General features: G+C 47.8%; 1 protein-coding gene across 9 annotated transcripts in view; it reads right to left on the bottom strand.

Annotated features, from left to right (window-relative positions):
* KIAA1549L (KIAA1549 like) overlaps positions 1 to 24857 on the bottom strand; it is a 526680-nt gene that overhangs the window by 272754 nt on the left and 229069 nt on the right. For all 9 annotated transcript variants that reach the window (XM_069223533.1, XM_069223534.1, XM_069223535.1 and 6 more), the window contains one exon: positions 12740 to 12876. In XM_069223533.1, the coding sequence (XP_069079634.1) occupies positions 12740 to 12876 (137 nt within the window). The remainder of the gene's footprint in view (positions 1 to 12739; positions 12877 to 24857) is intronic.

Here is a 24857-nt window from a genome sequence, read left to right as displayed (position 1 = left end):
ACGCAGGGGTGGCCAGGCCTGGTCGTTCTTCGGCTGCCCGTCCTCCTGGGGCTGCGGAGAGGTCCTCTTCTTGTGATGATGATGACGCACCGTCTACTTCTTCTGGTGGGAAATATGTCTCCAGGGAAGAGATGTGGGAGGTGATGTCTCATGTTTGGGACAATTTAGGTTTTCCTGTTTTTCAACCTACAGGGACGGATTTGCACTTGTTTCTTCAGTATCAAACACCTTCAAGGTTTGCCATGCCTTTTCAGGGCCCTGTGAAGGATATGGTACTCCGGGAGTGGAAGGATGTGGACAAGTCTCAGGTTCCAATGTTCCTTCAGAAACTGTACTTGCTGGAAGGGGAAGCTGTGTTGCCACCCTCAGTTAAACTAGATTCCATTCTGGTGACCCTGATTGGCAAGACAGCGGTCAATCCAGAGGATTGTGTGCCTGCTGTTGCCACTGACCGTAAGGTGGATTCTGGTCTTAAAAGGGCATTTGCAGCGGAGAATTTGGCCCACAGAGCGGGTATTTTTTCTGCTTATTCGGCACAATCTTTGGTGCAGGATTTTGACAAGCTGGCGGTGGCTTTCAGGAAGGTTCGGAATGCTCTGAACTTCTGGCTGTTATGAAGCAGACATGTCTTCTGATGTAGGCCGTACTTCAGCTCTGGCATCGGGAGCTTTGATTGGGGCTCGTAGGTCCCTCTGGTTGAGGATGTGGAAGGCAGATCCTGGGGAGAAATCTGCTCTCCTGAGACTGCCTTTTGAGGGGCGTAATTTATTTGGTGATCAGTTGTCTTCCATGCTTTCAAAGGCCTTTAAGGAGAGGAAACACGCCTTGCCTTACAAAGGTGGTTCTTCTTCTGGCAAGTGTTGGCGGAAGCATTCGCGCTCTTCTCCCAAAATGGATTCCAAGTCTTTTTCTTTCCGGAAATGTCGTTTTCAGCCCTGTTTTTCTCCTAAGAAGTCTGCCCCTTCGAGCTGGGGTGGATTCAAGAAGGGGTCCTGACAATCATTGTGGGTCCTGGCATAGGGCCGGTTGGTGGACGGCTGAGGCACTTTCTTTCCGTGTGGCAGGAGAGTGTCAGAGATCGTTGGGTGCTGGACATTGTGGACAATGGCTACGCCATAGATTTCGAAGTGGTGCCTCCAGATTCTGGGGTGCGTCCCACTCCTCTTCCTGGGGACGGGGCTCAGAGACAGTCGTTGTTGGATGGGGTCCGGGACTTGCTTCTCATGGGGGCCATCTCCCAGGTTCCTGTGGGGGAGAGAGGTCTGGGCACTTATTCCGTCTTGTTTCTGGTTCCGAAGGTGTCAGGGGGTTTTCATCCTGTCCTCAATCTGAAAGGGGTGAATTCCTGGATCAGGACTGTGCATTTCCGTATGCTGTCCATTCAGACTATATTTCCTCAGGTCAGTCCGGGGGATTTCCTGGCATCTCTGGATCTGCAGGATGCTTACCTGCATGTTCCAGTGGCTCAGTCTTCTCAGCGATTCCTACGCTTTGTGGTAGGCCTGGACCATTTTCAGTTTTGTGTTCTACCATTCGGCCTCAAGTCCTCTCCCCGCATTTTCACCAAGGTGCTGGCCCCTCTGGTGGCTCTTCTACATTCCGAAGGGGTGTTTATTCATCCTTATCTGGACGATATTCTAATCCAAGCGTCCTCTCAAGGGCTGTTGCGGAAGCATGTGGCCCGGGTTCTGTTGGTCCTGCAAAACCAAGTTTTTTTGGTCAACTGGGGGAAGTCAGATTTGGTTCCTTCCCAGGACCTAGTTTTTCTCAGGGCTCGGTTTCTGACTCTTCAAGGCTTGGTGACTGTGTCGGAGAAACGGTTAATGGGCCTCCAGTTTCTGGTGAGGTCGATCTCCCAGAGCCCTTCAGTGGTTGCGTCTGCAGGATCATTTGGCTTCAGTGATTTTTCTAGTACCCTGGGCACGGTTCCATCTTCTTTGCCTGGTAAAGTGGTTCCTGGTTCATTGGTCTCCGGGGTCAAGTTCTCTTCGGGCGCAGATTCCGGTGTCAGGGTTGGTTCGCAGGGAGTTGGGTTGGTGGCTTGGTGCCAGCTCATCTTCGTGTAGGGGTGTCTTTACCTCCTCCTCTCCCGGTGGTAGTGACGACCGATGGCAGCCTCTCAGGTTGGGGGGCTTGGATGGGGTTGGCTCAGGTCCAGGGGTTTGGGTCGCCTCTGGAAGACGTTCCTTGAATTGGCGGGAATTGAAGGCGGTGCTTCTAGCTCTGATTCATTTTCAGGACTCCCTGAAAGGTGTAGCGGTTCTTATTCGGACAGACAACTTGGTGACCAAAGCTTACGTGAACCGGCAGGGGGGGACCAGGTCATGGGCGCTGTTCCGCCTTGCCAGGAAGATTTTTGTTTGGGCACAGAAATGGGTTCTTTCCCTGCGTGCCACCTACATTCGGGGGGTGGTCAATGTTTGGGCGGATCTTCTGAGCAGAGTAATTCCTTCATCTCAGCTTTTCTCCCTCCGGTGGTCTCTGTTTCATCATCTGGTTCACCTATGAGGTCTCCCGGTGGTGGGTGTGTTTGCGTCTCCAGAGAATGCAAAACTCAGTCGCTGCTGCTCCCGGTTTCGTTGTCCTCAGGCTTGGGTGGTGGACGTGATGTTGTGTCTTTGGCCTCAGGGTCTTTTGTATGCTTCCCAGCCCTTTCAGTTGCTCCGTGCGTTTCTGGTGAGGGTACGTCTTTTGAAAGCCAGGGTTCTCATGATTGCGCCCCATTGGCCGAGGGCAAATTGGTTTCTGTTGCTTCAGTTGATGGCTTTGGATCGCGTGTGGACTCCTCCTCTCTTTCCGTCGCCTCTGGAGTTTCCTTGCCTCTCGATGGGGTCATTGAGGCGGTTGCACTTGACGTCCTGGAAGTTGAACGACGGGGTTTGACGGGTTTGGGGGTTCCGGTGGCTTTGAGTTCTACTTTACTGGCTTCCCGACGGCGTTCCACTTTGCTGTCTTATGGTCGGCAGTGGAAAGTTTTTTCTTCTTGGTGTTTCAGACATGGGTTAGATCCTACGTCTGCTTCTCTTTTTGATGTGATGCAGTTTTTACAGGATGGAGCCCAGTTGGGTTTGTCTGTGGCTTCTCTAAGGGTGCAGTGGGCGGCAATTCAGGCTTTTAGGGGTCCATGGCGTAATCTGTCTGATGAGGGTCATTTGATGCCTCGATTTTTCCAGGGTCTTCTTAACTTGTTTCCTTGTCCGGTGCGGTCCTTTCCTTCCTGGGATCTTTCGGTGGTATTGGATGCTTTGACTGTTTCTCCCTTTGAACCTCTTGGGGCCTGTGACTTGCGTCATCTTTCATTGAATTTTTTTTTTCTGGTGGCCATTACTTCGGCCCACCGTTTAGGGGAATTGGGGGCCTTGGCCTGCTCGTTTCCTTTTTGTAAGGTTTTTCCAGATCGAGTGGTGCTTGTTCCGGTTCCTTCATTTGTTCCCAAAGTGAATTTGTCTTTCCATGCTCGACAGGAGGATATCCTTCCTTCGTTTTGTCCAGATCCTTCCTCGGATGAGGAGGTTCGGTTGCATTCTTTAGAAGTGCGTCGGGCCTTGTTGGAGTATCTACGGGCGGTTTCTCCTTTCCGTAAGGGTGATTCTCTATTTGTGAATTTCGGTCCGGCTCGGAAAGGTGAAAAGCCATCCACGGCTTCCTTGAGTCGGTGGGTTCGCTCGCTGACACTGATGGCTTATTCTTTGAAGGGGGTGGTTCCACCCCAAGGGATTCACAGCCGTTCTACCAGGGGTATGGCTTCTACGGTGGTGGAAATTGGCAGGGCCGCGACTTGGGCCTCACCTTCGACCTTTGTTCGTCATTACAGACTGGCCGATTTGGGCAATTTGGAGTCGGTATTGGGTCACTGTGTCTTGTCCTCTATGATGTAATGGGGGGTGGTGATTCGGTGGTCTTTATTGGTTGTGATTAAACTTGTTGCAACTCAGTGTCCGTCTCCTGTTTTCTCTTGCTATGTCTCATTGGTTTAAAGGAAGGCGAGGGAGGGACGGGAGGTAATGCGTCCATTACTTATGTTAATGGCATTACTCCTAGTCCTACTCCCTCGCCTTCCTTTCCGTTCTCTGCCGCCCTCCGGTACGGACCGCCTGAGTTGCTACTTGGGCTTGTTTTTGTACAGGAGGTGGTGGGGGGGTTTTAAGGCGGAAGGGAGGGTCTATGGTGAGGCAGGGAGCCTCATTGGTTTAAAGGAAGGCGAGGGAGTAGGACTAGGAGTAATGTAATTAACATAAGTAATGGACGCATTCACTCTGCATCACTATCATCCACCCTGCAGCGCTCTCATTCATCCTGTATCATTTTCATCTACCCTGCATCATTTTCATTCACCCTGCATCACTCTCATTCACTCTGCATTACTCTCAAACACCCTGCATCCCTCTCATACACCCTGCATCGCTCTCATTCACCCTGCCTCACTCTCATCCACCCTGCAGCGCTCTCATTCATCCTGTATCATTTTCATCTACCCTGCATCATTTTCATTCATCCTGCATCACTCTCATCCTCCCTGCATCACTCTCATTCACCCTGCATCATTCTCATTTACCCTGCATTATTTTCATTCACCCTGCATCACTCTCATCCACCCTGCATCATTTTCATTCACCCTGCATCGCTCTCATCCGCCCTGCATCACTCTCATCCACCCTGCATCGCTCTCATTCACCCTGCATCGCTCTCATCCGCCCTGCATCACTCTCATTCACCCTGCATCGCTCTCATCCGCCCTGCATCGCTCTCATCCACCCTGCATTGCTCTCATCCACCCTGCATCACTCTCATCCACCCTGCATCGCTCTCATTCACCCTGCATCGCTCTCATCCACCCTGTATCATTTTCATCTACCCTACATCACTTTCATTCACCCTGCATCACTTTCATCCTCCCTGCATCACTTTCATCCACCCTGCATCATTCTCATCCACCCTGCATTATTTTCATTCACCCTGCATCACTCTCATCCACCCTGCATCATTTTCATTCACCCTGCATCGCTCTCATCCGCCCTGCATCACTCTCATCCACCCTGCATCGCTCTCATTCACCCTGCATCGCTCTCATCCGCCCTGCATCACTCTCATTCACCCTGCATCGCTCTCATCCGCCCTGCATCGCTCTCATCCACCCTGCATTGCTCTCATCCACCCTGCATCACTCTCATCCACCCTGCATCGCTCTCATTCACCCTGCATCGCTCTCATCCACCCTGTATCATTCTCATTCACCCTGCATCGCTCTCATTCACCCTGCCACATACCACAACATCCAACTTATAAAATATCACCGCATTATTGTCTTTCACCTGTCATGCACTCCAGCGTCATTCATTGAGCATTGGCCAAAAACCGCTGGCAAACAAAAGCTGCCCTCTGGGTTTACTACGGAGTCTGGGTCACCTAGGCAAAGAGCCTTTAAAGGAAGAGAAATGAATATTCCATCGCAATTGGAAATCGCATGTTCCGAGTCTATGGCACTTGAATACATTTCGTGCAGGTTTATGAACAATGACTCCTGTTATCTCGGGTAAGAGTGCAAGGTATAATGGGTGGGATTAGAGGAAGTGTCCCTGGCAGTGCTTAATTTGTACGTAAAAAAGGTGCCGGTGCCTAAATCCCTCCTCTTAAACACGCGGCTGCTGCATTTAAATGTGTGAACACGGAATACTGAGGCAGCGAAATCCTGAAGCCATCTCGGGCCTCTTCAATTTATATAAAGCCACTCCCTGTCCCGTTCAGCTCACTCCTGCAGCTTTCTAATTTCTTCCTTTGTGACACTTTTTCCTTTTCCCTTCCTCCGTCTTTCCCATATGTTTCATTTGCTCGCAGATAATGCTTGAGGCAGAAGAATAAGCGCCGGCCCTCAAAAATAAGTGCCGGTGCTCAGCACCGGAAACAACAAACACAAATTAAGCACTGATCCGAGGGGTACAACGGGGGTGCCAGTCACTCCCCGTACCCTTTTAGTGCTTCAGAACACAACAGAAGCAGCTGCAGGAATGTGCAAGGCCCTTTCTTTAACCAGGATCCCGCGGGCACTCATTTTGCGATGAGGATGAACGTAGCGCTGATCGAGGTCGCATTCTGAATCAATGTAATAAGCTCCCTGTTATCAATCTATTTACCCACCGCCTTACATCTTTCTGCCCAGCACAACCGGACACGCCGCTACCAGAGCTGCTTGAATTCCGTCCCGAAACCATAGAGGGTGCAGGATGGCCATCCTCATGGTAGTAAACCTCGATATAAGTGATCGAAACTAACGCAGCACAACTCCCACCTGCTCTCTGTATTTATTTATCCTTTTTACAATTTACTGTTTTATTCACAAAGCAGTAAAAACACATTGGTATTTTGATATCTGAACTCCATAAACATTTAAAGGTATGAGATACCCTGTCAGGGATGGTCCTTCTGCAGACCTCTGACCCCTTGGAGTTACTAATATCAGAGGTAAAGCGGGGGTTCCCTAGCGATCCCAGTACCTCTGCTCCCCTGCCCTTACCGAAAACACAATTCTCAGTAACCTGCGGGGGTAAAGTTAACAGGGGTTGTAAGGGAGACTCTGGGAGACCCATTAAAAATACAAAGTGCTAAAGAATTGTCCAATTACACTAATACTTCTTCCTTTCTCTCCCTGTGAAAAGAAAGCAGGTGCCCAAAATTGGAGCAGATTTTGTAATTCTGTCGGATCTGATAACTCCTTAAACCAGCCCCGTTGGAATTGCCAGGGAACTCTGAATGAAGTCCAAGGTGTTGTTGGCATTGCCAGCAGGTCTGCAGCTGAAACACGTCATGTGTTGTTTTTTTTTTTTTACAATTGTACCGCCGCAGGTTAGCAACAGAACTTCTTTAAAGTTTTTAATTCTTCACTCTCAGTTGCAGCCCCCAATAAGTCTTCGCTATTAAATTATCCTGAGAAATTAGTTTAACCTTATTTTATCATTTGCAGCATGTCTGAAGGGACGTATTGCCATTCCGTGGAAGCCTCAATCAGTGGAATATCTTGATTGTATTCTACAGAACACACATAGGCCAATGTTACAAAACCCATAGGGCACGCCTGAACTGAGGAGACACCATTCGTAACTGGTCAAGTGGAGTTTCCAATAGAGGAAGGGCATGAAATCTGAGTTTTTGTGTGTTAATGTGGATTTTAGAATTCTTAAAGTATGACCACTGCCGTGTTCATCCTAAAGAGATATCATAGCTATCTAGAAATTCCTAACTGCAGATATCCCTGTGCGGAGGGTTGTACCCGCCTTCTCCATGCGCAGTCCATTGTGAGAAAAGTGGGAGGGACACAGAGGCACTTGTCGGTAGCTGTACAGCTGCTGCTCTGCACCTATTCCTAGTTTTGGGGGATTTGCATGGTTGAGTATGTCGAAGAAGCTTGGGCTAGGAATAGGCTAAGTCCTACCAATTCATGGGACGAGACAGACAAAGACATTTGGCTCCAACTGATGGCACCAATGAGGCTAGGGCTGAAGGTACATGAAAAGAATGAGCTACTTTTAACCCATGTGCCCTTTCCAAGCAGACCCAACCTGGGCAGCCAGGCACTGCTCAGTGGCAAGCACAGTTTTTTAAACCTTCAGTACATTTTTGGAGTTGGTGTTGAAGGAGGTTAGGACAGGAGAGTAGTGCTTAATTTGAGCCAGTGGTTGCCAGTGGGGGCCACCAGCACTCATTTTTGAGGACCAGTACTTATTTTTCCTCCTCAGACATTTCCACAGTGCAAGAGAGGGAAGCACACGCAAACGGGAAAGAGGGAGGAAGAGAAAGACAGAAAAACCTTCACAAAAGGAGAAAGCAGGAACCTGCTAAAGTGAGATAAATTGGCATAGACTGACTGGTAGTCGATTAAAGAGGCCTGAGGTGGTTCCCAGGTTATGCAAACCTAGTGTTCGCCACAATGATGTTTGATAGCACCAGCAGCGGGCTTCTGAGAAGCTCTTTGGACGCCAGCACTCATTCATTTACAAATAAAACACTGGAGCAGAGCACATACAGCTCTGCCCAATGACGTTTTGTTGGCTGGAGGTCAGGGATGGCATGAGCATGTGGTTGATTGATGAAGGGTTTCGAGGAGGGAGTGGAGGTGTATAGTGGGTCACTAGCACCATCCATAACTACAACATTCTTAAACACTGAATTGGACTCCGTCGTGATAGTGTCATGTTTGCCAGCTGACAAGGGGCGACACTGAATCGCCATTGAGAAATAGAACAAAGTTGGACCTGAGAACATTGCAGTAAGTTTTGGTTCACCTGAAATTTGCATGTAAACTGGTGACTCTGAGCACAGTGTTCTGGCAGAAGTCACACCACAGGATCAGAATTACACAGGGGTTGTAATTGGGCATGTGGAATTGGGTTGAGCTTTTTTGGATGTTACAACTGAGGGATAATGTGGTTGCGAGTGGATAAAGTTACCTGGACGGTGGAAAGATGTTCTAACATGTTGGGTGGGAGTGATTTCAGCCTTTACTGAAAGGAACAGTGGTTTGTGGATAAGTGACCTGAGGGCTGGACGAAGTGCAAACATAGTATTGTCTTTTGCCTTTTTCATGTTCATCCCTGTAGTACTGGCTGTTAGATTGCAGGATGAGAGGTTGAAGTTTAAGTATGTCACCTTTGCTGTCAACAGCACAGTAGTGCTGGTGATGACTAACAGTCACATGAGGGCCAGTAGGTGAAGGGACTGCTGAGAGACTCGAGTGAGGTACTTGAGGTATAATATATTCTTTTGATCAACGCACATCCCACATCTGGACAATAACATTCTTGATGCATTGTCGCAATTTCAGTGGTCGAGGTTCCATGGGGTGATACTAGGAGTGGACAGTATGGGGAAACAGTTCCAAAAGGCACGTTGAATCTAGGTCTAGGTCCGGGGGCCAAGAATGGTGAGGACATTGAGGTAAGTAGAAGGTTCACTTGCCCCATCTATGCTGTTCACTCATAGGCACGCATGGGGAGAGTTTGTGAGAAAAGGAGCGAGGTGTAGGGACAGAGAAACTGAAAGTATGGGAGGTGGATGAGGTGTGCATTGTTATTATACTGATTGAGATGCAATTGTTCCCAGTGATGATAGGATGGAAGCTGGCAGGCATATGAGATTGTATTCTGTTGAAGGTGTTTTTAGGGATACTAGGCTGGGTGGGGGGCGAGAATTTGTGAAGCATACCATGAAGGGATGGGTTAGAGAAGAGTAGTTCACCTGCAGTTCTGCCAAGGAGATCTTTTTTTACAGAGTCATGTTTGCTGTTGTGTTGTTTGGAGTACTAAGAGTCCAAAGTAGGAAGGTCAAGACGTTGTGAAGTGCGGAGTGTGGGTGACCTGGTGGCAGATGAGAATGACCTGAGGATTAGGACTCACAAGAGCAGAATAGATCAGAAAGGGAAAGGCATGCTGATGCTGCTAGAGGGATTTGAGGAATGGGGAGATATGTCCAGTATCCAATTGTATTGAATATGAGAGGCTGAGGGAGAAAGGCCATGGGAGTGAATTCAGGTGTGAGGATGGAAATGGGATGATGGGTAGACACATCCTGTGAGTGTTGAGGAAATGCCTATTTTCTGTAGGTTGGCAGCTGGCTGAAGAGTTTAGGGAGATTAACCTCAAGTAAGATATGGGATTATGCCAGAGCTAAAATGGATAGCTTAAAGGTATTGTTTTTTCATAGATTGAAGAATGAAGGGGCTGGAGAAGGAAGTGATATGGATTTTCAGCCACTCTAAAGTGAAGTGGGTCCTGGGGTGAGAGAATTAGGGTGATTAATTGAGAGAGGGGAGAACCCCACTCAAATAATAAACACAATCCTTGTCTGGGTGAACCACAAACGTCGCCTGTGCTTCACCCTCTGGTAGCCTGGCACAAAAGAAGAGAGGCTTAACTTTCAGGCAATGTGCAAAGCACTTATACAGCACTCAAACAGTACTAAAGTGAAAATACAACATGAGGAAAATCTCAACCCAATTAAAAAAAATAGAGTACATTTTAATAAATGACATAATAACAACAAAAATCCAATAAGTTGAACCAGACTTATGAATTATTATAGTTTCAGGTAAAAATAGCACCATGAAGCACATAGCGCTAATCGAAATTATCTGGTCATAAAGAATAGGTTTAAAGTCAAAAGTTTAGTCTGACCTCGATGAAGCATGGGTTGGATACAGGGAACAGATACATCCCGGTGGAGAATTTATCTTCTACTCAATGTGAGGATCCTCAGTTGGAGATTCACATTCAGGTGTCCATGACAAGTTTGTTTTGAAGAGCTGGTCGCCGGTTGGAATTTGTCCGTGAGAAGCTCATCATTGCCACAAATAGCAGGTCATTGATCAGAGCTTCTCGTTGGCGGGAGATGGGGGCAGTCATGGCTGACGTGAATAGCAGGAGGACACATAAAGCCCAGAACCTCTGGCTTTTCACCCAGAGCCCAGTTCTTGCAGTTTTGAGGTAGGAGGAGTACACTCTGACTCCAGCCAAGTGTTCAGGGGTTGGGGAGGCATTTGTTGGGGACGAGGACTTACTCCAGCAGAGACCAGAAGCAAGGTCCAAGCAGGTCCATTTGGTGCTGGTCAGCTAGCCAGTTGCAGGGAGGACCTCTGGAAGCTTATGCATCCCTGTAGCTCAAACAGGAGGTCAGCCAACTGACCCTCAGAGTCACGTCTGGCATCTTGGGTTCAAGGAAACAGGTCCACTCTTCATTCTTCAGGCAGCAGGGCAGCCCTTCTTTTGAACCTTCACAAGTCCAGGAGTGTTGTTATTCTAGTTTCTGATTGTGCCACTTTTAGGGGATAATTACTGGCTACTGCCAAACTAGTTCTGGCTAATTCTTCCCCTATCCCTGGGTTTGGCTCCAACTTGGCTAGAGAGATAAAGGAGCATGCCTGGTGTCAGGTTCCTCTGTGGGTGCTCTAGGCAGGGTCCTTATAAGGTAAGCAAGGCAGGGCACAACTCCTCCCCAACCATCCTGTTGGGAAGACCTACTCCCTCTACACCCAGGCTCCTTTTGTCCCTTGTCTGGAAGAAATACACATCGCAGAAGAGCCATTAACAGTCATGTGACTCTGGACACTGGTAATACAGCACATTTGGTTTAGACAGGAAAGTGCCAACTTTCTAAAAGTGGCATTTTCAGAATAGTAATTTAAAATTCGACTTTACCATTCAAGAGGATTTTAAATTACAATTCAAATGGGTGGAAAAAGTGTTCTCTATCTGATCCCAAACTTAAGTTATTGCTTATTAAGTTTAATAAGGTAACCGAGTGTTAGTCTATGGGAGAGTTAGCCTTGCTACAGTGAAAAACGATGTTAGGAGTTTTTCACTGTCAGGACATGTAAACCTGAAGTACAAATGTCCTACTTTTGTAAAAACCAAGCATCCTGTCCTACAAGCTTTTAGGGCCTACCTTAAGGGCAACTTAGAAGTATTGAACAGGAAGTTTTAGGCCTGGCAAAACTTGTATTTTACCAGGTTGAAATGGCAGTTTTAAAACTGTACTCACAGGCTGCACCAGCAGGCCTGTAGACGTGTTTTACAAAGCTACTTTAGTGGGTGGCACAATGAGTGCTGCAGCCCAATAGTAGCTTTCAATTTATAGGCCCTGTGCCCCGGTAGTACCATATACTATGGACTTATGAGTAAATTAAATAATTCAACCAGGTGTATACCTATTTGACCAAGTTTAGAAAGGAGAGCACAAGCACTTTACCACTGTTTAGCGGGAGTAAAAGTGTGCAGAGTCCTAAAGCAGATAAAAACGGGTTAAGCAAAGGAAGGCAAAGATCTGAGGTGACCCTGTAGAAAGGGCTCGGTCTTAAAAGGGTCATGTGCTGAGACAGTCCTTCGAGAAAGCAGCTGGGATTAGATGATGAGACGATGTTGGTTGTGCGTCATGGCGTTGGGGGCGTTGGCGCAAACTGCAATCCACATTATGGCTGATGCAGGAGAAGAGGCCTCAGCTATATATAATGTTGAATCACTCAGGAAACAATAACTTAGTGCAGGTGGCTTGGCTAAAGCTGTTGAGGATGGTTAACATTTTTTGGAGACAAGTGCTGCCCGTAAAAGTGCAGAAAGTGGTCAACAGAGTCTGTGATATAGGTAAACTGAGCCATGTGGACATAACTTACAAATGTTTGACGGTGTTCAGGCAGGATGGGGTAATTGTATTGCTGCAAGAGAATAGGCTATAGTTGATTAAGACAACTGATCTGCTTTTAGAATAGTGAGACAAGAACTATTAGATCCGTGGGGAAGAAAGAACACCTCACGGGAAGGTTTTCCCACTGGAAGAAAGAGAGAGCTCAGTTTATGGCAAGGGGAAAACTGAGAGGGCGTGGGAAGAGAGAGGTAAGGTAAACAACCTTTAAACAAGAAAAAAAACAGAGACATCCTTGGCCTGGTGCATGCAGGAAAGAAGTGGTTGAAAATGTGGGATTGAAGAATAAGATTAGGATTCGTTACTTAAAAAATGTGATAAGATTTAGCATCAAGAAGAGGGGAAGGTTCACAGCTGTTAGGGGATGCAGATGGATTAGTGTTAAGCTGTTAGTACAATGATAGGAACAAGTAGTGTCTGCAGGTAAGCCGAAGCATGATACATTGTGAGCTGTGCTTAATTCCAAGTAAAAGCAGCATTTTTTACTAAGTCAATGAGCCTGAAGTCGATCATCCCCTAAGGCAAACGATAATGACAAGATGCTGCCTCAACTCACCTGGACGGTCTTGACATTGGAGGTGGCTGCCGTGTTCTTTGTTAGTGCGGCCTGGAAAGCATTCAGCAAATTTTGCTCCATAGTCTGAACGAAACTGCAGGAGTGCACGTCTTCAAGCGAGCCCACAGCTAGCAGCACTAGGACAGGAGAGATGCGCACAGGAGTTACATTTTAATTGGAAAGCAGAAAAAAACGTGTTTTGCTTTTACAAAGCAAAGGACATATTCTAACAATGTGTGTGTTTACATTTATTACTAGTTAAAAGTATAAACTATTACTGCAGGTTCCCCTTCCGCAGATGAAGACGAGTCGTCAGGTTGATGCAGTTTTACTTGTTAGGCCCCCTTCACAAGTATACCCGGGATGGATACCCCTCTGGGCCACAACGAGTGTTGTGTCCGCACCCAAAATTATCAGATGTACCATACCACTCCCCAGCCCATCATGTGCACCAGTCTTCCACCGACATTTACCACCTGCTCAGTGCAGGTTGCAGACGGGAGTGTTAAACTCCTCCTAATCAGGCAAGATCTGTACAAAAGATCAGTTAATTCTGGGTCCTGGAGGTTGAACCCGTACTAGAGACTTAAACTCCTGATCTCCATTAGCTCCTAGAGAGATACTGTCTAGAGAAGTTAATTCCATCACCGCCCTAGTACTCCCCGCACTGAGATAACAGGGAATTCATGGAGGGGCGTGGCCAAGATGGCGGCCGGAGCGGAGGCTTAATTGAGGAGCTCCGCTGTCGCCCACCAATGCACTAAAATCCTGAGCCCTGCTGTCCCCCAAAGTGCATGGGTGAACAGCAGAAACATTGCCTGACACCAGCGGATGCTCTGGGAGAGTTGCGCCCGGGACGGCGCGGCACGCGGGGAGGAGCCGAAGACGAAGAGACGGAGCCGCCGCCATTGCCCGGGATCGCGGCCTCCACCTGGACGTGCCGCGCGTCGGACCGGGAGAAGAGCGGGAGGGCGCCCAGCCCCTTGGGCCCTTGGCTGGTGCCCCCGGCCCGGCGTTGGGACTGCGGAGCGGGGGATGCCCCTCAGCCTGGCGGGGGCGCCCCATCCTGGCTGAGCCCGACCGTGCGGCCCAGTTGGATTCCCGATTCCCGATCACAGTGGGTGCCCGCGCGGGACGCTCGGGACCTGCCCGCTACCCTCGCGGGGATCCCACCACATTGATACTGAAGAGCCCCGGACCCGACGCCCATTGAAGCTCCGCTAACGTGGAGGCGGGGGCGACGTTGCGGCCCTACAGTGGAACCAGTGCTCCTATCTGTCCGCGCCAGGCAAGCCTGCAGCGATCTTCCCCAGCCCTTCGGTACTACTACTGGCCCTCTCATTGCTTGCAGCTGGGGAATCCCCGGGAGCTCTGAATCACAGGCTGCCCCCTTTGGCGAGGGGCACTACGCAACGTACCCGGCCCAACTGGGTCCTGCTTGCCAGCCGGGGCGGCGGCTGCTACGCAGCGAGGGGCATCTATGAACCAGACCGGGCCCAAACCCACAGGGGTGGAGTAAGAACTTGGAGAAACTAAAAGGGAGACCAACATCAGAACGGGATATGGAACCCCCTCCAGATCTTTAAGCCAAGTGAATCAGAGGACGTACTGGGGGGAGACCGAATGCGAGGGCGGACACTCCCAGCAAACAGCCGGCTACTAACTCTGGCAGAACGAACAGGGCAGGATAGCAAGTAAACCATGGTCAAACCAAAACACCCCAAAACGGGGTCTTTGGGAGATGGAGACCCTCCCCAGCCGACTGGCCACGCGGACATGCAATCGTCCACATTTCTACAGCTGAATGAAACATTACGCACGCACTCCCTCCAATTTGATAAAATTATGCAAGCAATAATGGATACCAAGTCCTCACTGGAAGGGAAAATTGACGCCGCAGTACTGGAAGTCTCATTGCTGCGCGCTGACCACCGCAAATTAACTGGAAGGGTCCACGATACTGAAACGACACTGAAAATTATCCAGCCAGAAGTAGTAGATATGAGAATTAAAATGCAACAAATGGAACTGGACATAGCTCAACTACAACGTAGAGCCGAAGAAGCCGAAGGACGGTCCAGACGTAATAACATTAGATTCCTTGGAATCCCCGAGAGAATCGAATCCCCTAAGGTGTTCTTAGAGACCTGGCTGAAAAACACACTCAAAGAACAGTTCCCTACTACAATACCAGTGATCGAAAGAGCACACAGAATTCCGAGCAGACCGCCTCGCCCGGGAACACCGCCCGACCACTAATAGCACGCTTCCTAAATTATAGGGACAGAGACTTGGTCCTCCAGTACTTTAGAACGTCTGACCAGATCATGCTGGAGAACAGTAGAGTAACTGCCTACCCTGACTACACAATGGAGGTACAGCGCAGGAGAGTTGCGTATAGCAAGATCAAGCAGTTGCTGCGAGAAAAGGGCATCACTTATTCCCTTATGTTTCCAGCACGACTACGCATCGTCATGGACGAGAAAATCCTAATGTTCCCCACTCCTGAAGATGCATGGACATGGATCCACGCTAAAGGATTGGTCGACCCGGCCAAGGAAGACACATTATCCGAAGAATGGTCTACCGCTAGCTCCAGAAAGAAGAAAAAAAAACTAAAACAAAAGCGCAAATGGCGTTGGACCAAGCACAAATATTAAAAGACACTAACTCATTTGCTCGTGCGTTGCTGGATACCAGGAGCGAAACGGACACCAATGACAACGCCTCCCACGGGGGAGACACAAGTCCATCCCCCTCCCCGTTGCTGGTGGGCCCAGACCTCACGCCGCGATCGTCGGACGAGCTCTAAAAGTGAAGGATTGGCGTCCATGGCCCCTCCCCGGCAGCTGTGGCGACTGAGGTGTAGCATGCCCCCAACACCGGGGCTCTCCCCCTGTGATCTTCAGTAAATAACAGCCATTAATATGAGAAGCAATGACTAAATCTTTGAAAACTGTACAAAGGCGCATGGGACTGCAGAGGCGAGATGTATCCTGAAGGTGGGCCACCCAAGGGCCCGACCTCGATTAATCCAAGATCCCCTACACCTGAACGATATCCGAATGGAACTGACTTCCCTGGAAGCCACTTTAGGCACCGGTTGTGCCACTTTGTTTAACGGACGGACACAGTCCGCAATATCCTTTTGGTTGTTATATTTTTCTTTCTCCTTCCTATTCTTAGCCCACTATGGGCTTACTCTTCCCTCCTCGGTGCGCGGGGGCTGGGCGGGTGGGGGGGGCTTGGGGTGGGTTGTCGGGGGCGCGGCAGGTGGGTGCGGGGGGTGGGGCGGACAGGGCGGTTAATGATCAGCTAGCTCTCTACGGCTCTACACAACATAATGAATAAGGAACCCATATATAATTTAATAACTTGGAATGTGAAGGGCATGGCCGGAACTAACAAACGTCATAGAATACATGCGTACTTAAAACGCCACCACATACACATAGCAATATTACAGGAAACAGAGGCCGCTCGGTTGGAAAAGTGCTGGGCGGGCTCAATATATAGCACTGGCGACTCATCCTTCGCCAGAGGGGTGCTGATCTGGATAGCACCAGGTGTCCCTTACACAGTTCAACACAGCATAAAAGACAAGGAGGGCAGGTTTATACAACTAAAGGGGCTGTTGGACGGGGAGGAACTCATGATAAATGGACTGTATGTCCCGAACATCAAACAAGGCGAATTTTTACAAACTAAGGTCTCGCAATTAACCAACGACCTAACTGCATCATGCATATGGGGAGGAGACATGAACTGTGTTCCACACATAGATAAGGATAGATCACACCCTCCGCTCGTGGCCGCCCCGACAATGAAAAATTCCCTAATGCTGGGCGCGTGGATGGAGGAACGGCACCTGATCGACATATGGAGGCACATGCATCCACACGAAAGAGCGTATTCCTATTATTCCCCAGTACACTTACTACATACCCAAATAGACCTCGTCCTCACCTCACAGAACCTAACACATAAAATAATGAGAGCAGAGTATTCCGCTAGGGTAATTTCAGACCACTGTCCACTCATAGCACAAATAAGATGGGGCAGGCCCCGCTCATGTATTCCAACCTGGCGACTGCAAACGCAATTATTACAAGACCCCCCTTTTAGGAAGGATATAGCTACGCACATCTCAGCATATTTCACGTTGAATGCTGGGACGTTTATTTCCAGGGCCATTGAATGGGATGCACATAAGACAGTTATAAGGGGATTATGTATATCAACCACAGTAGGAGTGCGGCAAACATTGATGCGCGAACTTCGAGTATTAGAACAAGAAATTCAGTCCGCTGAATGCGAATTCGCTAAAGGCTCAATAACATCAGTGAAACTCACTAACATGCGCTCTAAATGGACCGAGACAGATAGCCGCCTCAGACACTTCGACTACCGACACTACATGGCCCGCACGCACGCAGAAGGCGACAGATCCGGCAAATTATTAGCATGGCTTACAAACAACGAATGCCGGAACACTCCCATAGGCACTATCCACCTGGCAACAGGTCGGATAGTTAATACACAGGCAGAGATAAATAACGCTTTCAGAGAGTACTATAGCTCGCTGTACCAGGCACGGCCTCCGCCCACTAACACCCAATTAAATAACTTCTTCAGCGGCATTACCCTGAGTCGCCTGACTGCCGCTCAAGCGACAGAGCTAGATAGTCCGATAGAGATAGCTGAAATCCAATGAGCATTGCAGCAGTTAACACACGTCAAAGCACCAGGCAGCGATGGTATACCTATCGAATACTACAGCACGTTTCCAGCCCAGATTTTAGCCCCATATCTGGTAATGCTAAAGGAAGCCCTAGAACTGGGCCAACTCCCTGATACATGCCGTGAGGCGTTGATAGCAGTATTGCCAAAGGCAGGTCGCGACCCACTGGATGTTCGCTCATATAGGCCATTATCATTGCTAAATACAGATTGCAAACTACTTGGCAAAATACTAGCCAACCGCCTGCTCCCATATCAGAGTTGGTACATCAAGACCAGGCAGGCTTCATACCCAATCACAGCACATTCAGCAACATCAGGAACTTATTACGCCTGATGAGAAATTCTCCGGTAGACGGTGAGCAGCAGGTGGCAGTTTCATTGGACATAGAAAAAGCGTTCGATACGCTGGGATGGCCTTTCCTAACAGAAACACTCAATCGTATGGGTTTCGGGCAAACATACATTGGCTGGGTGAGAACATTATACACTGGCCCAACGGCTAGGGTTAAGACGGGGGACACGATCTCCGAAAAATTCAACATTGGTAGAGGCACCAGACAGGGATGCCCGCTATCCCCACTTTTATTTGCATTAGCTATTGAGCCTCTGGCCGCCCGTCTTCGCACAATGGCCCCCACATGGGGTGTCTTGGATGGCCAGACACATCAGATAGTCTCCTTATATGCAGATGATGCGCTGATCTTTCTTTGAGATCATGCGGGAGCCCTCCCAGGCCTGTTGGAACTTTTAAAAAAATTCAGCCCGGTGGCCGGGTTAACAGTGAACTGGGCAAAATCCTGCATATTTCCTATGCGACCGGTCCCCGAGGCACTTAGAACGCTAACGTGTCCGGGTGGCTTGAAATGGTGCTATACCACATTTAAATATCTAGGTGTAAATATATACCATGATAGTCAGGATATCAGAGATGGTAACCTTGGCCAAGTGGTCAGATCAACGAGGGGCTCCCTACCCTTCTGGTGCTCACTCCCATTGTCCCCTGTGGGCAAAGTAGCTATTGCAAAGATCATAGTGCTGCCACGCCTCCTCTAATATTTCATGGCATTGCCATTGGTACTGCCGGGCTCCTTTTTCAAACTATTGAATAGCTTACTAACGGACCTAATATGGGGCAATGGCCGCAGACGCGTCGCATTAACAAAAGTGCTCCAACCGCTTAAACTGGGGGGGCTGGGTGCCCCCAAATTTGAAGCTTACTACGCAGCTGCTCAGATACAGTGGATATCCACTTGGGTTGGAAACCCCTCTGGTGCCGAAACTCAGAGGGTATTGTTGGATCTCGGCGGCACAGAGGTACTGTAATACCTCATGAATCGGACCAACCCAGGACACACAAGTAATGTGCTGCTGTCCACCGCACACTGGGCTTGGGGCCGGTACGCTCTGCAACGCGGAAAAGATCTGCAGTACTCCCCAAGGATCCCACTGTTGGCTCAACCGACACTAGCAAAAATAGCAGCCAAAGTGGGCCTGCACACCTGGGGCAGCAGGGGCATACACACACTTGGTGACATTTACCAAGATGGGCAACTTCAAATTTACGAGGCATTAGCCGATAAACATGCGCTGGGTTGGGGAGGATTCATAGCCTATGGTGCAGTCCGACAGGTAATGCAAGAGCAGTGGAGAAGCGGCAATTCGGAACCAGATGTTTCCCCTTTGCTTCACGAGCTGGTGGGGAGCATCAATACCCCATCAAGCATATCGAATATATACAACATCCTTGCTGCCCAGACTGAACACAAACAGGAACATGCAAAAAATAAATGGGATCGTGTGTTACCGGAACCCTTAACACTAAACTCGTGGGAACAAGCGATGAAAATGACTCACGAGGTCTCACGTAATCCCCGCTTCCGATACACACAGTTTAATTATGTGCATCAGACTTATTTATCACCACATCGCATAACGCGCATGTTTCCCCGTTCACCGCAGACATGCCCCAGATGCGACACGGAAGAGGCCACTTTCTATCACATGACATGGGAATGCCTCCCGATCCGGAACACATGGACAGATATAATAACATTGCTTGCTGAATGGACAAACACCACATTATCCCCCACTCCCGAAGTGTGCTTACTGGGTATAACACCCCACCCTAAAAACGCAAACATACATATCAATGCATAGCCCTGGCATTGGTGCTGTACAGATGCCTTATTGCCATGAAGTGGAAAGCCCCGGGCGCTCCCAGTGTTGCCCAGTGGTGAGAGGAGGTGATACGGTGGGCCAAAGCAGAAACACAGACACTACAGAATTTACTGGATAAAGGTATCCTAGTTAAAGGCCTAGATGTATGGAATCTATTTGTGATAGCTGCAGAAAAAAAAGATGATGAACGCCCTCCCTAAATTAACGAGAAAGAGATAATTGCTGTCACTTCAGCGGCTAAATCAAAATACTATTATAGAGGTTGATTGATACGCATGAGGGAAGAGATGAATCAATATAAAACTACAATAACCCTCACATGAATCCCTAGATGCATCGCTGGAGGGCTGAAATACGCAGACATGTGATAGGGCTGGTGGATGCGGAGCCCTGTTGTTTCCTCCTATTTATGACCCGCTGTCCCCGCGCCGCTGCCCACGACTCGCGGCGGGCTGGACCCCTGTTATTTTGGGACAGCACGGTTGTGTGCTGTGGCGACGACGTGACCGGGATGAGCGCGTGGACGCGCTGCATGACTTGAGGTGAGCGCCGTTCTCTCCCTCAGCGACTGTTTTTTTCTTGTGCCCGCCCCCCCCCTCCTCCCCCCTCTGCCCCTCCCTCTCCCCCCTCTGCCCGTGCCCGCCGGGACCGCCTTAACTCCTATCTTAATCTTTCTCACTATACCCTTTGTTTCTTTAATAACTTTGCACATGCCGAATACACCTCCGATGTCAAAATAAATCCGTAAGGCCCAAGCTGGGTAACTGTGGACTCACACGGGACTTGCAGAATGTGCAAACAAAATAATCGCTATGAACAATGCATGTTGAAACATAATGTAACTTCTTGTATTTCACTTAAATGTTGCCAATTGGCTGGTAAAACAATAAAAACATATTTAAAAAAACAGGGAATTCATAAAGGGGCCGCAGTAGGAATGAAGGCTGAATATATATCCGCACGTTCAGTGAATGAAGCGTACCATTCCTGTGTATTCTTCCCACCTCGCTGCTTGCCCTGTATAACCCTCTTTGTCAAACACATACAATGATACTCACTCAGAGCATGGCGTGAGATGTCGAGTAGTCATTCGCGATTGAAGCTGACAACAGTCTCAAACTCCTGTGTCCAACTCTTCTTCAAACCATGAACCGAAGGGTCCACTAAAACATGATGGACCATGAGGTGGTAACAGCATGGACCATGCAAGGTATCAAGTGGACAATTTGTGAATGCTGCTGTTGCTAAGCACCCACATTAATTATATCCGGTGAACAATCTGTGAAACTCCAAAGATGGCTCTGAAGCCGAAGTAATGAGTGTAACCCCCACAGAAAGCTGGTCTCCTGCCCAGACCCTGTACCAGCAATTAAAAAAGCATGAAGTAGCATGCGCTCGCCATAGCGCTCGTAGCACTTTTTCTTCTTAGAACTTTCAGTTTAAAAAAACTGTATATCAGCTGCACAGATGTGCAACATAGCTAAAAACATTGACAAAGCCGATAGCTATCAAAGGCAAGACCTATGGGTTTTGTCAATTGTTGCTCACTAAGGTCCCTCACTAAAAGAGTTTAAATATCTGCCTGTTTTCGGGAGCCTGTTTGTAGCTCTCCTTACTCTTGTGCTATCATTAAGATAATCCCTTCTTTCCGAAAACCTGCATCTACTCCTGCCATCAGATCTCAGTTAGCACAGCGCATAAGCTTCTTGCTAACCTCGCCTACACATGGCATTACTAATTGACTAGGATATTTTTGGTCTTGCCTATGTATTTCTTGGTATACAACATTTCTTCCTCCAGCAGCAGGTGCATCCACTTCAAGCTAGTGCTGAGGAGGAACAACATGGGGATCATGCCTTATTGAAGAAATACTGGTCCACATGAGTCTGCAAAGGCAAATACATTGATTTGTCTTCAAATCCACTTTCACAGCACCACCTTCGATATCAAGCTTCAGCAATGCTTTAATTTATAATAGAAAAACTACAGCACCAGTAATTCAGCAAATTCAACTATGGACAGGGTCTCTTGTGGTACAACTAAACACAGTGATGAACTCCTAAAACACAACAAACTACCTTGATCACAGGTGAGACACTGCAAGTGATCACAAAGCCATTGTATTTTAGGGACATGGAATTCGTGATTATCAGGTCACATGATCAGCAATTCAAAAAGTACTTGCTTTGTGATCACTTGCATTGTCTCACCTGTGATCAAGGCAGTTGGAGCCGAAATGCGTCAGGAAAAGGAGAGCTGTTGTTCACTCTTGAATAAAGCACTTGGATGGTATCCCAAACTGGTGCTTCAGCTACTTTGTTGTGTTTTTATGTGAAGATGGGATGCTTTGCTCTCATGCTGAGGCTGCCCTGGAAGGGTCTTGGGCCCCTTTACAGAGCGTGTTGTGAAGAAATTTTATTGAAGGGGCCTGACCCACTTACCTCAGTGATAACTACATTTATCCAAGACAGAATGTTACACCGAGGTGAGCAAGGGATGAGAGGGAGGTATTATACTTCCCTTCTAGCTGCTTGGGACCTACTTGTGGCGAGAGCAATATGGACAACAACTTTGAAATCAAGGACACTGTTCTAATATACATTGCAACGTTGGTGCTTATAACGCTGTTTCAAGCAGTACAATGATTGACCACCAGAGTTTAATAAGATTGAATGGTGCATCTTGGGACATGGAGTTCGTGATTATCAGGTCGCATGATCAGCAATTCAAAAAGCACTGGCTTTGTGATCACTTGCATTTTCTCACCTGTGATCAGGACAGTTGGAACCGAAACGCGTCAGGAAAAGGAGAGCTGTTGTTCACTCTTGAATGAATCGCTTCGATGGTATCCCAAACTGGTGCTTCAGCTACTTTGTTGTGTTTATGTATATATGTATATGTATATATATATATATATATATATATATGTGTGTGTGTGTGTATATATGTATATATTCACTGCATATATTCATTGTTGATACAGTAAAACATGTGTAAATGCTAAAATACTCACAGCATATATATATATATATATATATATATATATATTCGCTGCATATATTCATTGTTGATGTATTACACTTTTTATGCCTGTCATTGTTTAACTGTTGTGAGTATTTTGATCATTTACATTCAAGTTAAATGCTCATGTTCATATTTTTGTGTGCTTTTTTGATATCTGGGAAGTGCCTTAATAAATTATTTACTCAAACTAGGAGTGCTGAATTCCTTGGCATCCTTTTCCTCTTAGTTTGAAGCAGAGAAGAGCAGAACACCCAATCAGACCCTCATGCACCCACTCACAGTCGTCACACAGACACAGACACAACCACTCACAGACCCACTCAAACACTGATGCAACCACTCACAGACTCACACAGTCCCTCATGCAACCACTCACAGACCCATTGAGGCTCTCATGCACCCACTCACAAATCCACTCAGACTCTCATGCAATCAGTCACAGACCCACACAGTGACACATCCACTCACAGACCCACTCAGACCCTCATGCACCCACTCACAGGCTGATCCAGACCCTCACGCACCCACTCACAAATCCACTCAGACCCTCATGCATCCACTCACAGACCCACTCAGACCCTCATGCACCCACTCACAGGCTGATCCAGACCCTCACGCACCCACTCACAAATCCACTCAGACCCTCATGCATCCACTCACAGACCCACTCAGACACTGTCTCACCCACTCACTGACCCACTCAGACCTCACACACCCATTTACAGACCCACACGGACACTAACACATCCATTCACAGAACACTCATACACTGATGCACCAAATCACAGACCCATTCAAACCCTCACACACAACTCACAAATCTACTCAGACCCTCATGTACCTACTCACAGACCCATTGAAACCCTCATGCACCCACTTACAGACCACTCAGACACTGATGCACCCACTCACAGAACCAATGAAACACGGATGCACCCGCACACAGACCCACTGAAATACTCATGCACCCAACCACAGACCCACTCAGACACTGATGCACCCACTAAGACACTGATGCACGCACACTCACACCCAGACATAGACTTTCACAGCCACTCTTTCCCCAGATACACCCTCTTACACCTATTCTCATACCCAAAGAGATAGGCGGCGGCCAATTCCCTTTGGCCGCGTGTGGTGGTGGTTGGATTAACGTATAGTAATGAAAATTACTAAATGTTTAAAAAAACATTGAAATTCACTGAAAAAACAAAGGTTAGAGGAACGTTATAGTTAGGAAATAGAATTTTTTTTAAACGTAGAAATCCACTGAAAAAAACAAACATTACAGAGACGTTATAGTTAGGAAATAGAATTTAAAAAACTTAGACATTCACTGAAACAAAATCAAAGGTTACAGGGACATTATAGCTAGGTCCTGAATTTACATCCATAAAGCCAGAGAAATTCAGCAGTTATAATTTCCTGAGATAACTATAAGTTGCACCCCTGTAATGCACTGCTTATGACATCACATATTACATTACTCATGGCATAGTCAGTGACACCACTGACGACATCTGAAATGACATCACTGATGACATCACTGATGACATCATCCGCAGAACAACTCATACACCCAATCATACTCTTACACAAACTCACATAGTTCACCACACAAACAAATACTAAAACACTCATTGACAGAGAAATACAACTACTGTCACACACCTACTCACTCACTCACACAACACTAACATACCAACTCACTCATGCATACATAACTTACTATGTTACCACACTCATACAACCATTCACACACCCACTCAGCCCAATACACCACTGATACACCCACTCACCCATACATGACTCACAAATTTACTATAAAACACATATAGCCACAGACACATCCACTCACTCACATATACAACAAACACACACACATAAATGCACCCATACAGACAGTTATACAGCCACTTACCCACCAATACAAAGACTTAATACCCAATCAATCATCCATACAACAACTACTACTACCAGTCACCAATACATGCACTCACTCACCCACCTACTCACCCACACAGACACTCATACATCCACTCAGTCTCACAATGACTCACTGAAATAGCACTCACTTATGGGAACCACAACTCAAAGGTAACATCAGTCACTGACTGAATAATAAAGACGCTATTACGGCTACGTAGTCCCCAATTAAACTCTCACACGCATA

Source organism: Pleurodeles waltl, chromosome 3_1 (genome assembly GCF_031143425.1).
Source record: "Pleurodeles waltl isolate 20211129_DDA chromosome 3_1, aPleWal1.hap1.20221129, whole genome shotgun sequence".
Taxonomy (NCBI): Eukaryota; Metazoa; Chordata; class Amphibia; order Caudata; family Salamandridae; genus Pleurodeles; species Pleurodeles waltl.
Note: the sequence above shows the minus strand (reverse complement) of the source record. Positions and strands in the feature narration are given on the sequence as shown.